At 40.6% G+C, this 19956-nt stretch overlaps 3 protein-coding genes across 5 annotated transcripts; 1 reads left to right on the top strand and 2 right to left on the bottom strand.

Moving 5' to 3' along the window:
* Nucleotides 1-28: 28 nt before the first annotated feature.
* Nucleotides 29-3059, bottom strand: psmb1 (proteasome 20S subunit beta 1). The gene is made up of 6 exons (XM_030376481.1): nt 2852-3059; nt 2407-2514; nt 1929-2010; nt 1616-1745; nt 1276-1382; nt 29-986 (listed from the first exon to the last, which is right to left on the bottom strand). The coding sequence occupies exons 1-6, from the start codon at nt 2950-2952 to the stop codon at nt 801-803; spliced, it is 714 nt and encodes a 237-aa protein (XP_030232341.1). The 5' UTR covers nt 2953-3059; the 3' UTR covers nt 29-800.
* A 127-nt stretch (nt 3060-3186) lies between these two features.
* Nucleotides 3187-12392, bottom strand: phf10 (PHD finger protein 10). The gene is made up of 12 exons (XM_030376470.1): nt 12237-12392; nt 11146-11255; nt 10673-10803; nt 10244-10327; nt 10033-10157; nt 9637-9786; nt 9351-9460; nt 9075-9222; nt 8559-8714; nt 4880-4988; nt 4432-4620; nt 3187-4268 (listed from the first exon to the last, which is right to left on the bottom strand). The coding sequence occupies exons 1-12, from the start codon at nt 12306-12308 to the stop codon at nt 4183-4185; spliced, it is 1470 nt and encodes a 489-aa protein (XP_030232330.1). The 5' UTR covers nt 12309-12392; the 3' UTR covers nt 3187-4182.
* Nucleotides 12393-13512: 1120 nt separating this feature from the next.
* On the top strand, nt 13513-19669 carry rab4a (RAB4a, member RAS oncogene family). Of its 3 annotated transcripts, none has more exons than XM_030376485.1 (8): nt 13513-13667; nt 14296-14376; nt 15026-15140; nt 15366-15428; nt 15509-15663; nt 15812-15907; nt 16619-16759; nt 17332-19669. In XM_030376485.1, the coding sequence occupies exons 1-7, from the start codon at nt 13652-13654 to the stop codon at nt 16732-16734; spliced, it is 642 nt and encodes a 213-aa protein (XP_030232345.1). In that variant the 5' UTR covers nt 13513-13651; the 3' UTR covers nt 16735-16759; nt 17332-19669. The 3 variants fall into 3 exon arrangements, with proteins under 3 accessions (XP_030232345.1, XP_030232344.1, XP_030232343.1); XM_030376483.1 differs by lacking the exon at nt 13513-13667 and adding an exon at nt 13773-13972; XM_030376484.1 differs by lacking the exons at nt 13513-13667; nt 17332-19669 and adding an exon at nt 13770-13972 and having other exon boundaries at nt 16619-16764.
* Nucleotides 19670-19956: the final 287 nt, after the last annotated feature.

Genomic DNA, 19956 nt, shown 5'->3' with positions numbered 1-19956 from the left:
CACCAGTCCTCCATTTTCTAAACAATACTGGAGATGCAATGTTTTTTATTTTTGAAGGCATTCACAAATCTGATGTTTGCCTTTAAACGGGAGCAGCATCATTTCATTTCAGTGAGTGCAATAAGTAGCCTTTCCAAATGCATAACTTGCAAAGTTAATCAAGTGGTTCAGATACATTAAACTTCTGTTTGGATATGACTCAAAAGTGCCTCTTAACTTATTGTTCGAATAAATCTAACTATGCTTAAAGAGAGAAGCATATTTATTGTTCAATAATTTCTTTAAGCTTTTACATATGGAGGTATACCAGACCAACCTTAATTTCCCTGTTAGATCTACTGTGCCTTATCATTAACGGAGATTGAAAATGTAATAGTTAATTGCTTTATAAAGAAAATGTGACTGCATATGTGCATAAACAAAGTCAATAAAAAACAAATTCAGCACATTTTATTCTACAAGATCGTAAAAATATTGGCGTGAAATAAAGACAAGCAGAATCCAGACGTGGATGGTTTTCGGGTTGTGGTTTTCCCCTAGGAGGAGAAAAGAGGCAAGCGACATTCCCCGGGGGGACGGGAAAGGGCACTCTTCAGAATAGCAGGGCTGATGTAGGGCTACTAATTAAAACCACTTGACCTCAACGACACCAACGTGACGGAGACAAAGAACCCAGACATTTTTTGTTTAGATAAGCAAACCCTTGAGTTCAGCACTCTTATTCCAAGGGACTGAATGTATAATGAACAAAACGGTAAAAGGGTGATGGAAAGTGAGATTGTAGAGAAGACCAAGGGAACTCAATCCCGCCTGAGTGTGACCATCTCCTCCTTCACACCCTCCTTGGTGATGAGACAGATCTGAAGAGCGTCCCCGGTGTACACGTCCCTCTCTGCTGCCGAGATGAAGACGTCTTTGACCAGCTGGACGGCCTTATCCTTGGACAGAGGCACGTGCTCCACACCAGTCATGTTCTTGAAGCCAATCTAGACAAGATAAATAGAAAGAGATGAAGGTGTGAGATATTCACAGGTTCTATGAAATAAGCTTTACAACAATTGCCTTATTGTGTGTGGGTAGGAAGTCATAAAAAGGTTGTATTCTTTAAATGCTAGGGGGCAGGATAATCAAGTTTTTATCGTGTTTGTCTCCCAGCTGACGTTTCTGTTTTTGAAGCCCAATGTCGCCGGCTACCAGTAGAAGGCATCCTTGAGCCAGATGCTCGACCCCTCCCTACCTGCTAATATTTACTTTGGATGAAGAACTCATGCTAACCTGGTTGTCCAGCAGCGGTTGCAGCATGGCGCTTGCTGATCCTCCAGCCTTGTAGGTGTCTCTCTGGTAGGAGCCCACTGGGTCAAAGCTGTACACCGCTCCTTTTCCTGTAAAATAAAAGACGGTTGGTCCCTGTACATTTTTTATCAAATTACTGCACCTGGCTACCCAGGCTGGGCACAGCAACATTCAGAACTGTGGAAGATTAACAAATGGCTGCTTGCAACCACTTATGTTTTCAATACAAACACCACAAAGTAATGAATGCAAACTGGTGGATACAGTATTAGTTTAAATTGCATAGAACTACATTCTAAGTACATAATGCTACGGTTCATACCGTGTTCATCCAGTCCTCCGATGATGTTGTAGACATAGTAAGGGAAGAACCGCCTGCCGTACAAGATGGTGGAGAGCATGGCGGCTATGGCCCCGCTGGTCATCATCTTATTGTTGGAGTGTTTGTACATCTGGCAGAAACAAGCAGGGTCAATTGTAAGCCTGCAGACTGATTTGGTCATTACAGCTTATCTTAAAACATGCAACCATGTACATTTTACTAAGACTAGGATTTTAAGCAAACAAAGACATCCAATTATTGAATCAAATTGCAATATATTAAGGGTTGGGTTAAAATCCAGGCAGTAAAGTACCTTTAGCCGAGCGTCAATAATCTTAGTCAGTGTCAAGCAGTCACCATGGAAACCACTGCAGCCAATGACAGTGGTGTCGGTCCTGTTTTAGAAAAGATAGGTAAATGATGGTCAATTATAATGAAACGACCGTATGAAATGCCCACATAATACTTGTCCGTATTTATCAATGGTTCAAGTTCAAGTTCATTATTCAGTCAAATGCACAACAGACAAACATACAGTAGCAGTCATTGCTGGCAATGAAATTCAAGGGATCCAAGCTCTCTACGCTAGTGCAGGTACTAAATAGTGAATACAATAAATAAATAAATAAAAGTAAGTACAAATATATAATATTATTTGACTATAAATTGCTTTAGCTTTATTATTGCTAATATGCTTAAGCAATCAATGCAAACCGAACATACTTTTCTAGAAGATAAATAAATGTCGATCTCTCCAGTTAAGAGAACAAGGGGTGATGTAGCACACTTACAGCTTGTAGCATTTCGGCGAGTCACGACTGTGGATTGAATAGCCTTCGCTGAGACGAGTGTCTGAGGCTACGATGGCAAAGTCTTCCCCGGCTACAGCAAGCACAGTGCTGAAAACAAAGCATTCAGCAAAGAATAAACCGATTAGTTGACCACTAATTGTTGACTGATGAAAAGACAGCAGATAGCAACTAGCCGCCAAGCTAGCAAGCAGGCAGGCGGATACGAAACCGAAACAGGTCAGGTTTTTCAACAAATTAATTGTATGCTACTGTTAAACTATGAACAAAAGATGGTCTTTTATAGAAGCAATATAATATGAAATCTTCGTTAAATAGATGTTTGTAATAGTTTTAATTAAAGTCTTAACAACCCGGCTAGCTAAATGAGTGACTGTTATCGCAAGTCCTCAGGCTAGCTACCCAACAATAGTCATATCTTACTCACCCTCCATTGAAAGTATAAGGCGAAAACCGGTATTCTACCGGCCCGGTATGATGATAATCCTTCATCTTCCCATTTTCCCCAAAACTTTGCGCAGAAATCATGGTTTATATTCTGTCTGAAACTTATTTCAAAAACTGATAAGATGAACTCGCTGTATCACTGCAATATGGCAGCTTGTTCTTCTTTTACTTTGATAACATGTGCCCAGTCATGTTACCACCGTGAGGTAGCGCCCCCTACAGGCCACGTATACCACAGACCTCTAGGAACATGAATGACTTTACGCAAAGTTTATCCATCTGATTGCCCAAGAACAAAATACGTCGTTTTTCGCATTTTTATTTCAAACATATTCAAACTGGGTCCGTGGCATGGTTGAACATAAATCAATGGACAATTTTGAATTAAAAAACTGCATTATAAAAAGAAAATCCACAAATGTTAAAATAGAAGTACAACAAAAAACTGAGAAAATGATCAATTGTCCATTATTCCTGCCTATATACAGCTAAACCTGTTAATATACTTAAACATGTTAATACCCTCGATTTCCAATACATAAGCTATAACTTTTTTCAGTTGATGCTTTTAATAGTAGGTTTCTCCCCGAAGATGGATCAAGTAAAAAAATTCACAGAGGATATATTTTTTCAACAGCAAGTTATACAAAAAAAGAAACACCAACAACCTTTCAACACAAGATGAGAAAAGTGTTTGTCATAGAGTACACGTGATAATTGTATCCCTTGGAGGCAGCATGGGGCGAACCTTAAAAACATGACCGAATTATCTTAAAGAGCCATCAAACATTTGCTCAGCAAATACATACATTGTTAATAATTGTATTGATTGTGTGTGTGTATATATATATATATATATAAATAAAATAAATAATGAGCAACAGTTGTTTAATGTGTACATTTGGCTAAGCTCTACAGGACACTAGATTCATGCAAGTACTGTCTGCACATATGGATACATATCAGCTGGCTGACACAGGGCTGACCCTTTACTGTCTATGGCTTAAACAGGATATTTTCAGCGCCATGAAAAAGGAAAAAAAGTGTAGACCTGTCTGTCATTTTGTATGTAAAATATTTTATCAAAAATATGTAAAAGTTACCAAGACAAATTTAGCACCAAAACATATATCAAGTCAAGTCGTTATAGCAGAGTAAGCAACAAGTACAAAATATTGCCTTTATTTTTAAATGCAAACACCTCTCTGATTGGTAGACTAATAATAGTGAGGAGAATCGCCAGGGGACGCTCTCTGACAGTGTGTCACAAACATAACCAGGCTCCAATACGCTGGCGTTCCGTTCTCTCCATCATTTGGACTTCTTGGGCGTTTTGGGTCCTCCCTTCTTCTTCGGTGTGATGGGGTTTTTCTCACATAGCTTGCACACCCAGAGACCTGAGGAGGAACGGACACAGCAAAACACACGTTTACTTTGAGTCCAGGATTACTGTACGAGGCCGGTCTTCGAATGCAATCTTTGCACTTCAAAGATAACGAATCAGTATGATCCACATCGAGGGATTATGGTCATCCAGGTCATGTGATCTAGCGCACGTACCCAGCGGTATGGCGTTCATGCCCACGCAGAACGTGTGGTATCCTCGGTCGCACTGGTCGCAGAACATCATCTCGTCCTCGTGGTGGGGCTGCTGGCACACAGTGCACGTCTTGCACTCCATGCACTGCCAGCGGTATGTGTGGATGACGCACACCAGGTCCTCGCTCATGTCCAGGCACGACGGGTGACCTGTGGCCCAGCAAGGTGATGAGTGATCACAAATTAACACACACACACACAAACACACACACACACACACACACACAGACACACACACACACACTTCAAGCTATATTGTTTTCTTGCAAAGGATCAGATGAAAGACTACAGTGGGTTTGAGACTGTAGTTCACCTGAAGGCTGCTTAGGCTTAGTTAGTGTTAGCTAGAATGACTACCTCGATATGTCAGAGGCAGGAACAATCCTTTAAAATTACCCTTCACACTTACCGCTGTTATCACATTGGGAGCAGTGAATGAGAGCCTCTGGCTTGCCTCTCTTGTTGGCCTCTTTACCCTTCTGGCAAATGCCACAAATAGCATTGGGAATGACCTTAGGCTGCAAGGGCAGAATAAGGCTATAAAATCCAATCACATATGTATACATTCCACAATCACAGGTTAAAGCAACATTACATCATGAGAATATAAGCATTTTTGGTAAATAAAAATAATACAAGCATTTGACAAACAAAGTTAGAGACTAAATAATGGATTACTAATGCTCATTTGAAGGATAATGATAAAACAAAGTGCTCAATTATATTGTTATTACATATGGCTGAAGAATAATAACTAGCTTGTTGGCATTTACAATTCAGTGGTTATACAGTGCTGCTAACTTTTAAAGGTCCTTTTTCTTTAATGCTTAAGACTTTTTGTAGGTGGGCAGATAATGCAAATTACATTTCTTTTTTATAATTAAATAAAGGGGGATTTTATAAAGAACCAGTAGCAACACAAGATTTTGAATTCAACCCCAAGAGTCTCATGGTTCTATTCTCCAATGATTCCACCAAATAAAGAGATCAGATCAAAAAGACAATTCAAATCGATAGAGAAATGTGCTGTTGTAAAAACATTTACCACTTCTATATCCATACACTCATTTTTTAACTTTTATTGAAACTCTGCTAGATAGACATCTCAAAAAGGTTCCTTCCTACAGAATATACCGTGAAGGACAGCATTAAGCATAGGAAAGAACACAACACAGAAGACAAACTGAGGGTAAAGGGACATTAAGATCAGGAAGTCACAGTCAACATAGAACCATCTATAGTTACTTATTTTACTTTAAATATCTCTATTGTAGATACAATAAATACACAACACAAAAAAATATGTTTAGTGTATAGGTCACTGACAACAACTAGAGATTTTTCTATACCATTTCTTCCTTGGTGATACCAATTCCGATACTTTAGTATCAGATGATACAGAGTAAGATATTTATTTGGGGGATATACGTTATCTATTTATTTTAACAGCTGTATACTACTAACCTTGTTCTTTACATTTATAATTACCATTATATAATTAACGTAGGTCGGAGATTATGCGTTTCTGACTTCCCACCTCGGATAATTTAATGTTCTTTGCCAGGTTTGCGAACTCGCCGATACCATATACTGCATTTTTAGGCGGTATTGGAGGCCTTTCCAATACTGGTATTGGTGGCATTTCCGATACTGGTATCGGTAATGGAACAGGTCTAACAACAACAGTGATTTTTTAAACAGATACTGTGGTCAAGCTTCAAGTTCAATCCAAAAGAGGCAAGAACAATAATGAAAACTAGTCAAAATGTTCAACTAATTATTTAAACTGTTTGCCAGTTCTCCTTACTTATCTTGGGGCAGATTTACTCTATTATCCCCAAGTAGCATTGCTTTCAGTGAGTAAAAAGTACCCAGAAGCGCAGAGTATTGCACACATATAAACGTTGTCTAAGCACTCTGGTTAGTAGAAAACCAGGATAAAAATCATTGCCCCGTCCCCTCTCATGAATTACAGTTGTCTTACAAAATTCAACATGCAACTTACAAAAATATATGTGCTACTTTTTGTAGTATATGGTTTTTTTACCGAGCGTTATTGACATGTTGTGACATTCTAAGTAAAATGTCCCCTGACTGAAAGAAAAGGAAACTTGAACACACATGTACAGTATTGACTTTGTCAGACATGGAAGGGAGTAAATAGAGCGGGTGACAGCTAAACTGAGAGAAAGAGAGGAAAATGAAAGCCGGAGAGCAGTTTAGGCCGATCCATCCATTTTAAAACACTGATGACTGCTCAATTTTATAATCAGACATGTCTAAGTGGTACTATCTCATTCTCATCTCTTTCAAATTAACCATGTTGACCTCCATTGTTTAAGACATTTTAGAGATTCAAAATAATTGTCCTACTTAAGTGTGAAAGCCCCAAAGTAGCAATTGGTGGAGCTACATCTATGCAATGCTCCAGTTGCATTAAATAATATTGTCTAACTTGACCACCAATTGAAATTGCACAACCTATTTATTGAACAAGAAACACTGAAAAGATCGCTCAAAAATAATTCCAAACAATGCTATGCTTCATATAAAGTTTTTTGTGGTAACTATTTGTGTGAGATATTTAATTTCTAAAATAAATATTTCCTCATACACTTGAGCAAGTAAATGCCCTCACATCCTTAAAAACAATGAGGGGTGCCAGAAACATTTCAATATGCTTTAACCTATTAAACTCAACAAATTTCAATTGCATGTACAAAGTCTACGGAAATTATGTTTGTCAAACTGCCTATTTTGGCATCCCTGTCTACAAATTTCTCAAGAACATAACATTTTTTAATAAAAATAAATCAAATAAAAAAAAGGTCCAGGGGTTTGCATACAGATCAATACCTGTTCATTTGCCCTGTCAAGTATGGTTGCAGGCATATTGCTCCATCAACTCAAAGTCCTCAACTTTATTCAATATTTATATTGTAGTTCAACGCTATGCAATGAAGTAACAGAAGTTATAGGTTTCGCTATGCCCTAAAACCTGAGCTCACTTCTAATAGGAGGAGAAGCCCAAACATCATGAAAGCTGACCTAGTAACCCCTTTTCAGATCCAACTGGTAAACAGAACCTTGTTCACACCACTAACCTCGATCTGAAAGATTATGTCTTTCCGGGAAAGGGTTATGAAGAAATACCAATTCTTTGGATAACATAAATAATTAACACCCAACCGAACACTATATTTTGTTGTTTACACTTCAAAACATGGGCTGTCGGGCGATATTTGAAACGAAAAACGTAGTTTCAATTAATGGTAGTTTGTCAGAGCAGTTCACTTTGACTGGGCTGAGTGAACTAGAACAGAGTTGAATTGTAGCCGTGTGAACAAGGCCCGTGTTTCCTCATCTCACCCAAGATAAGCACAAAGTAAGGCCCACAACAAACATTGCTCTGATAATTTACAACAGCACGTTACTGTTGAGAACACAAAGTATATCATATGTATGCCAACATACATATTCAAATTAGGCAAATTTAGGCATAAACATTAAAACTGACTCAAAACTTTAGATATCTCACATAGGTATAAACAACGTTAGCGTCATTAAAAAAAGAAAAAAGAATATATTTTCTTAAACCAAAAAATAGCAGCCATATGTGTATATTCCTCTAGGTGTATCCATTGACCCCACACACACACACACACACACACACACACACACACACACACACACACACACACACACACACACACACACACACACACACACACACACACACACACACACACACACACACACACACACGAAAAGCGGGGTGGGGGAAAAGTGATCCGCGAAAAAACGGCGACTGTTCCTCTTAGTGGTTCTTATTGCTTACAGTTTGAAACCCGTCGCATGGCAACCACTTGAGTACGTGGTTGTGCACACGAGGGTGCGTGTGTGACCTCAGTAGAAAGTGCTGCTGGGAACCATAGTAACCAGAGGACAGAGGGAAGGACGCGAGGAGGGGATGGGGGTGACGGAGAAAGGGACTAGAGGAAGTACTACAAGGAGGAAGAGGAGGCGGGGCTAATAAAAGTGCGGCTGCTGTTGAAGGAGAGCAGAGTTCAGGTGGGTTTGTCCTCTACCTTGTACACGGGCGTGGTCGCGGATGCTTTGTGGGGGTGCCGCGGGGTCCCCTCCTTGCCCGGTGTGGTGGTCCGGTCCTTGCCCTTGCCCTTGTGTGCCGGCGCTGCTCCTCCCTCCTGACTCTCCACGTCGGAGGTGTTACCCGAAGAACTGTCCTGGAGACGGAGGGGAGCCAAGGAGTGAATAAAGAAACACATAAATGGGGGCATGAAGGGAGCGGGCCGGACAGAGAGGCGGTTAGGGGGTTGGGATACCATCCAAAGGGGTACCCCAATGTCTACCTCCATTGTTCTTCAGCAAAACACCCAACCCAGACATGCTCCGTCATAACACCATGATAACGAAAAAAAGCCTTAAAAGTCACTTTGGATCAAAGCTTTTTCTAAATCGTGACAGAATAACCAAGCTATTTGAAGACAAGAGTGCAATAATTCACCACATTACACTGCAACGCTATACTCTACCCCTGGAGTGGCCTTCTCGCCCTCCAGGGGCCAGCTGGACATATATCTTACGGATGCATTCTTGTTCTTCTTGACATCTTTGCCGTCTTCAGCGTCATCTGAATCAGGTTCCGAGTCCAGAGCCGGGAGTTCCGGGTCCAGGGGAGGTTCGAAAAGGGCCGTGTTCAGCGGCAGGTACCGCAGCTCGTTGGGAGAGTACCTGCAAGCCGAAGAATTACCAATTACCCATGAGTACCCATTTCCATGCATCACTATACAAGGACACGTTGGCAGTAAAGGTAAGTGGTGGAGGCATTCAACCTCACAGGTGAACAATTGGGTTTGTACCTCTTGTAGTATTCCTGAAACTGGCCGGGAATGAGGGCCACAGGATAGGGCCCAGCCCTGGTGAGCTCCGGGGCCAACACCTTGAACCTTCCCTGGGGCACCTGGATGACCTGGGACAACAACACAAGGTTGCTACAGAACAAATCGTTGTTGATGACGCAACCAAAGATGCTATAAGTTGCTTCTTTCCTGGTATTTGGAAATTTACGTCTACCACAAATGGCATTCCCATGAGTTAATGTATTGAAGTTTGTAGGATAGTAACAATATGTCTGTGCTAACATACATGTGTTTGGAGGTCAAAGTAGGCTCTTCTCTCCTCCATGCGCTCCCTGTTGAAGTTGCTGTTGAACTCGGCTGCCTTCTTGGCTGCCTTCTTAATGTACTCCGGGACCTTGCTGGCTTCCACCTTCTGGGGATTCTGCTGCTGCATTTGCTGAGAAGAGCGATGGGAGAAAATATGTTATTAATAGTAATTAAAACATATATTCACCCTCCCGAACTCTAACACATGCTTAGCTCAGCGCTCCTACTAATAAATACAAATGGTATGGCCCAGAGACTTTTTTCAAGGAAACAAAACCCAAATAATGTGGCCGTTCTTTTACTATTTACTATCATATCAGACATGACATTATGACGATTTTTTTGGTCAAGACAAACACTCTCCCAGTATACGTACAGAGTACTCTTTGGCTATCCGCTGCCTCTCTCTCTCCTGCAGAATAACGGAATACTCTGAGTGTTTGATGGGGTACTCCTTGATCATCAGGTCTATCACCTCGTCGCTACGAAGTGCGGTTAGACCTGCAGAACACACACACAGTTTCAGATTGCTACCTCCATAAAATAATGTAAATGCATGACGCAGAAGTTATTAAGATGCGTCATACCCAAGGTGCACTGCGTCTCAGTGATGACATTCTGTTCTCGCAGGCAAAGCTTTTCTTTGTGGGACAAGTCTCTCCTCTCCAGGTCTAAACAGGAGGCAACGGTTACACAGGCAGAGAAAAGCAGTTTTCAGTATGCAGTATACACACACACACACACACACACACACACACACACACACACACACACACACACACACACACACACACACACACACACACACACACACACACACACACACACACACACACACACACACACACACACTTTTATTTCCCTTCCAATAGAAGTGTGAAATTAATTAAAAGGGGCTTTGTATGTATTGCATGTTTGAATACTTTTTTCCCGGTTCATCTCATTGACATTAAGCATTACAATAGGGACCCTGGTGGAATATGGTACGATACTCTAGAGGGGATCATCGCGCTCACCGGGGTACTTCCTCTTGAACGACGTGACCCCCAGGTACTCGCTGACCTGCTCCTGGAGCATGTAGTACTCCCCCATGTCGTCTGCAGGCCACTTGTACTCTGTCAGGTTCTCTGCTGGAAAATATGTGGGTCTGTGGGGACAGAGGGAAAGCTATAACTGTGAGGATTCCCTCGCCAACGCTTCATTGTTTTCCATTCAGCAACAGGGAAATATAGGCTGAATATTATTCATATATTCGTTAAAGTTGCAACATCAGTTTTAGCATGTGATTTTATGACTAACAATATTTGAATTAGTTTCCATCAGCATTGACGACCGATGGGGCTTTATTAATAATAATAATTGTTTTCTTCTTCTACTATAACCAATAATACTTAATAAATATGTTCTACTAATAAATAAATAATTAACTGCATAGATTAGTTATTGGCCTGAATATGTCTTATATGGCCTGTCCTACATCTCTACCCACCCAGGCTCCTGGCTGGAGGTGTCACAGCTTCTGGAGCTATCCCCAGAACCCATTCTTCTCCTTTTGGGTGGTTGGCTTCCATCATTGGACACCTCCTCAATAACATCCTCCTGAGAGGAAAAACCAGCAGGACAAAAAAATATAAATACTAGTCCGCACGGCTATATGCACACACAGTATAGTTTACCATCACCAACTTGTCATTGATTATTTCACCATGATAGGTTTAATGGGAGGGCTTCCCATTGATGTGAATTAAATATTATTAGAAAGGGGGAGTATAGCGTAGGGGTCTATTTTACTCCAAGATACTTGTTTCCATCGATGTCTGAAACCCAAAGTCTGAAACATACCCCGCACCATCCTTGGGAAATATATCTATCCCTAACTTTCAAAAGATATTAAATGCAAGTCTATGGCAATGGCTTACTTCTACTCTGGTCTACTCTAGGTTATCGTGACAACACTTGTTAGAAAATAACATTTGTTAAAATATTATTTAGATACTCTGCACATTTGACTCTAAGAGATTTCTTAAATGTTATACTTTGCCACTTTTTGTCACAAATGAATTAAACGTACACAGATCCCAACTCCTCGCAGCAAACGAATACTGCAATCTATATTGCACAAATAAATAAACTATGCAATGTTGTGCAACTTTCAAATCTAGTTCAGGTCATATTTTCTGCTGGACCAAAAAGTTAAATGTAAGTAATGTAAACCGACCATACTAATCCATACTGGATATTTAATGTTAGTATAACATTAGCGTTACCAACATTAGCTTTCCACGGGGAAATCCAAGCCAATCCACCGTGCATTTATCTTTAAGGTTACATTTTCTTAAAACAAACTAACCAACAATTCACATCGCAGTAAACACAAGGGACACTAGGCTAACCTTACACTATTAGACATGAATTGGAAACAAAGGAGGAGCGCTAGCGTAGCTACCAATTCACACACATGAATTAGTTAGCTATCGATGCCCGCTGGCTTGCTCTATAACCCGGATTAACGTTGCACACATTTCTCAATGTTCCCACACTTGGATAAGGTTGTTATGGATTCCGTCGAGGCACCATTACCTTGATACATGGCACTCCTGGAGTTGCAGGGCTGCTATCACAGGACGGTCTGACGGGCAGCACAGTGGCCATGTTTGAATCTGATGTGACGAGATGCCGACCAGAGGGTACTTGCGGGCGGCTTGTGGGCGTGTCGAGTTCAATTTATATGTATATATATTTAATGAACATTTAACTGGCAAATATGCACAACACACATGATATAATATGAATTGTAGACATAAAGGTGAATATTGTGTGTGTGTGTGTGTGTGTGTGTGTGTGTGTGTGTGTGTGTGTGTGTGTGTGTGTGTGTGTGTGTGTGTGTGTGTGTGTGTGTGTGTGTGTGTGTGTGTGTGTGTGTGTGTGTGTGTGTGTGTGTTGGGGGGGCTCCACTGCCCCCCGGCCCCCCTTCCAAACAGACTCATCCTATTATCAACAGAGATGGTTAAGTGCCTTAACAGAGAGGGTTAAGTGAGATCAAATCTAGGACTATATTATCTATCGTAATAACAGACATCCATTAAAAGATGTAGGCAGGTGCTTCAGTTCTTCTCCCCAGAAAATCTCTTCTTCAGGTGCTTTCTGAAGAGTTTGAGGGACTGTGAGCAGACTGGACGGAGCTGGGTGGACAGTTCCAGCATCAAGCGAAGAGAAACAAAAATGGCAAGAATCTGGATGGAGAACTTGGCGGTAACAACACTGACTCTGTGCAGACTGCAGAGGGCCGCCTTGGGCCACATCGGCGTGGGAGTGCAGTGTTGTGATGCGTTCAGGTGTAGAACCAGTCATTCCGCTTCAAGGCCCTGCCACCAAATCCACATAAACACAGGGTTTCTTATACATTTACATTCAGATGCAAGAAAACCTGACGTTGTGTTTTCAAGTGTCTACTGAACCCACACATTTGGCAGAGTAATTTGTCCGAATTGTAAAAATAAAATAAGGAAAGAAGAGGCTTTTGGGTTAATATTTAATCTAGTTAGCCCTGCGAGGCAACAGCTTTTTATTTCAGACGAGAGACATGAAAATAATATTCAATCTAGAGGGTTTAGGATCGTTGTAGGGTACGTCAAAGTGTTGCGATATTAACTCATCAGTGAAAGTAAAATATAAGAATTCTAATTATTTAGTGAAGCCACTAAAAGTCTATTTTCGAAATTATATTTAACTTGTTAAATATTTGGCCTAGTTTTCGAAGAACTATGAGAGTCCAACAAAACATAGTCGATGAAAAACATTTGTTATTTTATGGAAGAGGCCTTTACGTTGAAAAGCAAAACTACGGAACCTCGGAAGGACAATCTAGCAAATCCGTAGTTGTAACCCTGGTCCAACCTATCGTCCCATTACACCCATTTGTCAGTGTCTCTTTCCTCTATTCCCTGAACTTGTTCTGAGAAAATAAATTTTTGTGTGATAACGCCACCCTGGCTATGTCAGAGACTTACGGTAAGAGCCTCGTTGATTAATGATCCATTATTCTCCATCGAGGGGCAAAGGGATGGAGCAGGTGTATCCACAAGGTTTTCCTTGCTACACCTTATTGACAGCTAGCCGGGGCTTAAAGCTAGCAGCTGTCAGTCTGCTAATTGCTATATCTATTGAAACATTATTGTTTTTCTGACATTTTCTGGAATTGGAAGACTTGAGAGATGAACCTTAATACAAGAGAGATTTGCCTACTTCATTCGTTTGTCGAAATTGAGATGATGTGATCATAATGGTGTGGATGGAGGTATCAAATGGATTGTTCCGTAGGTAACCTTACTTTGGAAGGAATCAATAGTTTTGTTTGTTTTGTATCTAACATTGTGGTTTGGCGAAACATTTTCGTATTCTTTGTCGCGATTGATGCTTGTTTTGCAAGTTTATAACGCCTCCCTTGCCAGCGTACTATGTTCGTAGTAATATATTATTAAAGACTTCCGTGTTTTTCTTTCTAAACTTCGAGAAGCAAAACACTTCACTGATGATAGGGCACACTTCAATAGCTGGCATTGTTCAATCAAATTCCTGATTCTGTACAACATTCGGTTACTCATAACGCAACTTATAACACTTCATGTTCCCTCTTCAGATTTCCTGTTTAAGTTCTTGGTAATTGGGAATGCTGGGACAGGCAAATCCTGCCTGCTGCACCAGTTCATAGAGAAGAGATGTAAGTCTGAAATACATAAGTACTACGTACAACTCTAAATATGTTGTTATTCAAAGAACTCAAAATAGTGATGTTACATCTTACGTCTCCAATGCAACAGCCAACACTGGCAATGTTTTGTATGACAAATTAATTTCTCTAAAATGGGGCATGTATGTCTATGTGTAGAACGTATGCTGGGATGTAGACTTCCATTATGACCAAGAATAAGTCAGGCTTGCCCTTATGCTTTTGGTAGAAAATTTTCTCAATAGGATTCAATTTACCATCATTTTCTTTACCTTAAATATCAGTGTTTGAAGCTTTCATTTGGGAAGAGGCGGGTTGAGGTCAGGCTGGGTAGACAAATACTATCTGTGAGTGGCAAGTTAATTCATGGGCCATTTCCTTGGTTATGTTTGCAATAAGGGAAATAAAGTTTATTTTAAGAACACATTATGCAACACAAATGATCAGTATTTCTCTTATCTTGTATTACTTGCCTCTGTGTACTACAAATTAACCAAAATATTTTACTTGTAGTACTTACCAAGTACAAAGATTGTACATTGTAGACAGGTCAACCAATCGGGGTCTTGCACACCTTAAACGATGCAAGCTGTTGGTCTTGGGATCTTCTTAGCCTAATGACAATTTGTTCTATTTCCAGTTAAAGATGAGTCGAATCATACCATCGGAGTGGAGTTTGGCTCCAAGATAATCAGTGTAGTCAACAAAATGGTCAAACTACAAATCTGGGACACGGCTGGCCAGGAGAGGTTCAGGTACCCGATTCAATTATTTTGTAATATAAACTATTCTTTAAGCTGTAAAATAAAAGGAAAGGAAACAAAAACGTTTTAATGATCATGAGAATTTTTTAATATCAGCTTAGACAAAAATGATGCAGACAAAAATATATTTGCATCAAATATATATAGCTACTATTATTGCAAAACTGAAGTCTGTCTGTCTGTTCTTTCTATTTAAATATTTATACTGTTTATCAGGTCTGTCACGAGAAGCTACTACAGAGGAGCAGCCGGAGCCCTACTGGTGTACGATATTACCAGGTGAGTCATCTAAATCCATTACAGCACTCCTTTTTATTTAATTGTTCCTTTATTAAACCATCCCTTCGCCTCTCTCCCAGTCGTGAGACATACAACGCTCTAACCACATGGTTAAGCGATGCCCGGATGTTGGCCAGTCAAAACATCGTCATTATCCTCTGTGGCAACAAGAAAGACCTGGAGGCTGACAGAGAGGTCACGTTCCTGGAGGCATCGCGCTTCGCACAGGAAAACGGTTCGGATCCGACTCCTCTTTATCTGTGTGATGGCAAAAAAAAAAAGTCCCCCATATGAATAAATGATTGGGCCCGTGCGCGTAGTAGCTCATACAGGAACAGTGTATGTTTGATCATAACATTTGTGTGTTTGTGGTTCTTTTCCAGAATTGATGTTCCTTGAGACAAGCGCTCTGACGGGGGAGAACGTTGAGGAGGCTTTTATACAGTGTGCAAGGAAAATCCTCAACAAAATTGAGTCAGGTACAAATGCTGAACACAACCTGACCTGTGTATCACCCTGCAACTTGTATTGCTCTCCTCTGCTGTCATAGTCTGACACAAGATGATACACAGTAATACTTCCATGATACAGAGTCCATTCTGAAGAAATCATTGATAGGGATCAATGATTAGATTTCCATTGGGGGGGGGGGGGGGGGGGGGCACAGGCTGAATGTCCGCCAGTGGAGCAGCATGGTTGTTCATCCTAGCGCATAACCATTTCTCACTCAGTGTGGGCGTTGCAGTCTCCTAGGAACCAATGTGTCTTAAGACTGGTTTAGCTGCCTTTTTAGGAGTATTATTGTGTGTATATTTTACACACAGACACACACACATCCTACTGGTATCGTTCTCTTGAGTCCTCTACCAATATGCATATACCATCTTTTCCAAATTGCCTCTCTTTCTTCAAACACAAACAGTCTACATCGTTGTTGCTGTTCTCAATGTCTATCTCCATTCTTACACTCTTCTTCCTGCTTAGCCATTCGCCCGCCTACTTACCAAACAGAATTGTTTGGTAAATGGTCATAGTTCAAATATGAACGGCCAGGAATGTGTATCGTTTTGATCCATTTACATTTAGGCGGCCTGCATGAACTGTGTTCTGACACACGTGTTTTTGGGCCTAGCACATCCAATCCCACCCCCTGGGCTTCATTCAGGTTTTGGTTGTGTCTTCATTTCCAGGGGAGCTGGATCCCGAGCGAATGGGATCCGGGATCCAGTACGGCGACGCGGCACTGCGACAGCTGCGCTCCCCCCGCCGCGGCCAACCCCAGGGGGGCCAGGACTGCAGCTGTTAGTGGGCCCCGCCGCTGCATCCACCAGGTGGGGCAACACAACCACACACTAGGGAGTATGTTTGTGGGATCACGGGTGTGTTCGAGATGCGTCGTACACCACACACACACACACACACACGAGTTGCGGGCTTTTAGCACTTGTAGCGTTCCCGTTTGATTTTGTGGGCATCGCTACAGGACAAGTTGGGGGAAGAACAGACCAACGTGGTACAAATACAAAAGAAAATATATCTCATTACGGGCGCAGCCACTTTTGTTTGTCGAGTTGTCAACCTCGCTGAACTTGCTGGACTCTCAGGACCCTGAGTGGATACGACCGAACAGGGGCGTGCCACGATTGGATGTCGCAAGAAAGCTCGGAGACTTCCCATTTGCAACTTATTTGGGTGGTGTACGAGGCATCTCGAACACACCTTGAGGCGATGAGATCTGGGAATTGTTATCTGTTTCATGATCATTGACCAGCTTGGGTGGCAGCAGGCTGGGTTTTATGGCTGTAGTTGACAATTGATTATTGATCGTCACAAACAGAATGCCAACTGTTGGTATGGGTGTTTGGACACAGGTGTGGTTTTAAATGTACATACTTTTATTTAGGTTGGAAAAAGACCAGTGGAAGAAGAAAAAGAAGAACGGCCTGAGAAAAAAATTACGATTTGAGGTTACTATTCTTGTGACTTTTTTCTTTTACCTTTTTAACCATTCGCCATCTCCTGAGCATTGAAAAGACTTAATTATACCATGCCCTTGTCTGGAACCCTAACCCCTGGCCTCAAAAAGTCCTAATTGTCGTTTTAGAGTGGGCGTGAGTGAAATGGAGGTACAACGAAAGGCAAGCGTTTGGATGTTGCTTCTTGCTGTACCGTTTATACACATTGCTTCATTACCATGGGCCTGCATTGCTCTCATTATAGCCATAGTTACATGAGCATGTTCATTATAAAAAGTGGTCGAATTAGCTATGTAGATTTTCTCAAAGTGATGTGATATTATATGCATGGAAACACAACACATGGACATTATGAGGAGTGCATTTGTTGTCTGTTATGTTATTGATTTTTTTAAACCGCACTTCATTATGTAGTCATCCCGGGTTAGGCACTGGTCGGCATAGAAGGAGCTGAAGGGGACGAGGAATCCTCTTTGGTCCGTTTTGTACTAGGTAAGTCCTTGTAGTGGTGGATTTTAATTCAAAAATTCAAAATCAAGGATCAGTACTTGACAGTGGTTTCTATCAACCTTGACTCAGCCCATCCACCAAGCTATTTAATAAAGCCCAACCCATTAATTAGGAAGTGTATCAATGAAAAACTGTGGATTTGTCCCTTCCTCAACTGCTGTTATCAACCAAGGGCTAACCTTCCTCTTCTCGCAAATGGATTCTATCTACCTTATTTCTCTTACTGTCACTCTAATCTTACTGGTATGTTCTCTGAGTCCTACCAATATGCATATGCCAATCTTTTCCAACTGTCTCTTCTGCAAACAAACACCAGTCTTCTTCAAGGTTGTTTGTATCCATATCTATCTCCATTCCTAAACTCTCCTTCCTGTTTAGCCATTCGCCTACCTACGTACCAAACAAAATCGTTACTTAAGCTCTATCGCTATGAATCTTAATCTATTAACTTTCCAATCTATCTTTTCTTATCTTTTTTCATCCTACCGATGTATGCTAAAGTATGTGCCGAAGCTTCTTCAGGAAAACTCCTCTTGTTGAAATTCTATCCTGTTCACGCAAGGATTCCTACCGTCTTGTCTACTTGCAATCTGTCCAACGGTCTACTCTCAAACCATTGGTCACCATCCCTTTTCCCTTTTTATTGTCTTTCTGTTATGCTTTTCCCATCAATTCCGCTTCCCCTACATGTTAATGAGCGTCCCTGCTTCCTTCCTCTTAGTTAATTGGCTACCATGATTTGTTCTGCTCTTAATATCACCATTACTCCTACCTTTCTCGTTCATTCTCCACCCACCTCAATGCGTCTTGCAAAATGTACATTGAGTCTGTAAAAAGAGGTTGACGCATGTTTTATCAAACAGAATATATCAAAGTATTCCATTACGACTTATGTATAGAAAAAAAAACGTGTATATTGACTTCATGTTTATATTATCATCGTTTAAGGCCTCATCGTTATGTAAAACGTCCTCTCTGGGGAAAAATATATAATTTTGGCAGCCTCGACAAGGCAAGAAAAGACGGTCAATGTGGATGTAAATAAAGTTTCATAAATAATAACAGTCTGCCATGAAAGTCAGTTAACCTGTCGGTTGTAAAAAAAAAAAAAGTATATTCGTGGTGCCAGTGGGAGCAGATTTGTATCGTTTCCCTTGATCACTCCGAGCTGTCAACATTCAATATCATTTAAATAACGATCACATTGTCTTAGTGTCCGTTCATGGTGACCTAAAAAATACAGAAAGGATATTGTGTGAAGCCTAAATTTCCGAACTTGCTGCCATATTATCGTCCATCTGCTCCAGCATGCGCCTGGGTTCACCTTTCTGCATTTTAAATATTTGAAGATTTAAAGTGTATTAAATGTGAGAGTCTTTCTTTATTTCAAAAATTACTTTTGAGTCACTAACTCCTTTTATATACCCATTTAAACTGGTGTAAAGTCCTTTTATTTTTGTTAATCTTAGTGTGTTCTCGTTATTTCCTAATGCTAACGGGTCACTCCCATCTGGTATATTTTAACGATGTAGCCAATTATTTTGGTAGTATTGATTATCTTAAATCACACGGACTCTCCAAAGCAAAAATGTATTTGGAAAATAGTGCTTATGAAATTGGACCACTTTTACTGTTATGGTTTGATTTCCAGCTGGGATTCTCAGACCCTTTTACTTGATGTGTATGTATGTTTTATCTGCCGTCAATCACATGGATTTTATTTATTGTGTATAATAAAATATCTTTTTGAAATAAGTGACTGCAAATCATAAATGTCAACTACATGAAGAGCCCAAATCCAACGTTTGATAGATGCATCATTGACCCTCCATTGGTAAAGTGTCAATCTAGGTGGTGTTTATTATAAAGCTCACTCAGTTGGCAATATTTTATTAAGGCTGACCATTTGCAAATGTAGATTACAGCCATGGTATTTTAGGATAAAAAGGTTATTAACATAAGTGATTTGTTTGGATTGTTGCCTAATAGTTGTGTTCCATGCTTGTCTTGGTAATGCTGTGAAGTAGAGTCTGTAATAGTCC

The sequence above is a fragment of the Gadus morhua genome, chromosome 14 (genome assembly GCF_902167405.1).
Source record: "Gadus morhua chromosome 14, gadMor3.0, whole genome shotgun sequence".
In the NCBI taxonomy this organism is placed as follows: Eukaryota; Metazoa; Chordata; class Actinopteri; order Gadiformes; family Gadidae; genus Gadus; species Gadus morhua.
Note: the sequence above shows the minus strand (reverse complement) of the source record. Positions and strands in the feature narration are given on the sequence as shown.

Coding starts and splice junctions, on each gene's coding strand:
- phf10 (XM_030376470.1), bottom strand. CDS start 12,308: ATGGCCACTGTGCTGCCCGTCAGACCGTCCTGTGATAGCAGCCCTGCA. Junction 10,804..11,145: donor ACCTCCAGCCAGGAGCCTGG/GTGGGTAGAGAT, acceptor CTGTCCCCACAG/ACCCACATATTTTCCAGCAG. Junction 4,989..8,558: donor CGACCACGCCCGTGTACAAG/GTAGAGGACAAA, acceptor CTGCCCTTGCAG/CCTAAGGTCATTCCCAATGC.
- rab4a (XM_030376483.1), top strand. CDS start 13,939: ATGGTGTGGATGGAGGTATCAAATGGATTGTTCC. Junction 15,429..15,508: donor CTGGTGTACGATATTACCAG/GTGAGTCATCTA, acceptor CCTCTCTCCCAG/TCGTGAGACATACAACGCTC. Junction 15,664..15,811: donor GCGCTTCGCACAGGAAAACG/GTTCGGATCCGA, acceptor GTTCTTTTCCAG/AATTGATGTTCCTTGAGACA.
- psmb1 (XM_030376481.1), bottom strand. CDS start 2,952: ATGATTTCTGCGCAAAGTTTTGGGGAAAATGGGAAGATGAAGGATTAT. Junction 2,011..2,406: donor TCGCCGAAATGCTACAAGCT/GTAAGTGTGCTA, acceptor TTTCTAAAACAG/GACCGACACCACTGTCATTG. Junction 1,383..1,615: donor CGGAGGACTGGATGAACACG/GTATGAACCGTA, acceptor TTTATTTTACAG/GAAAAGGAGCGGTGTACAGC.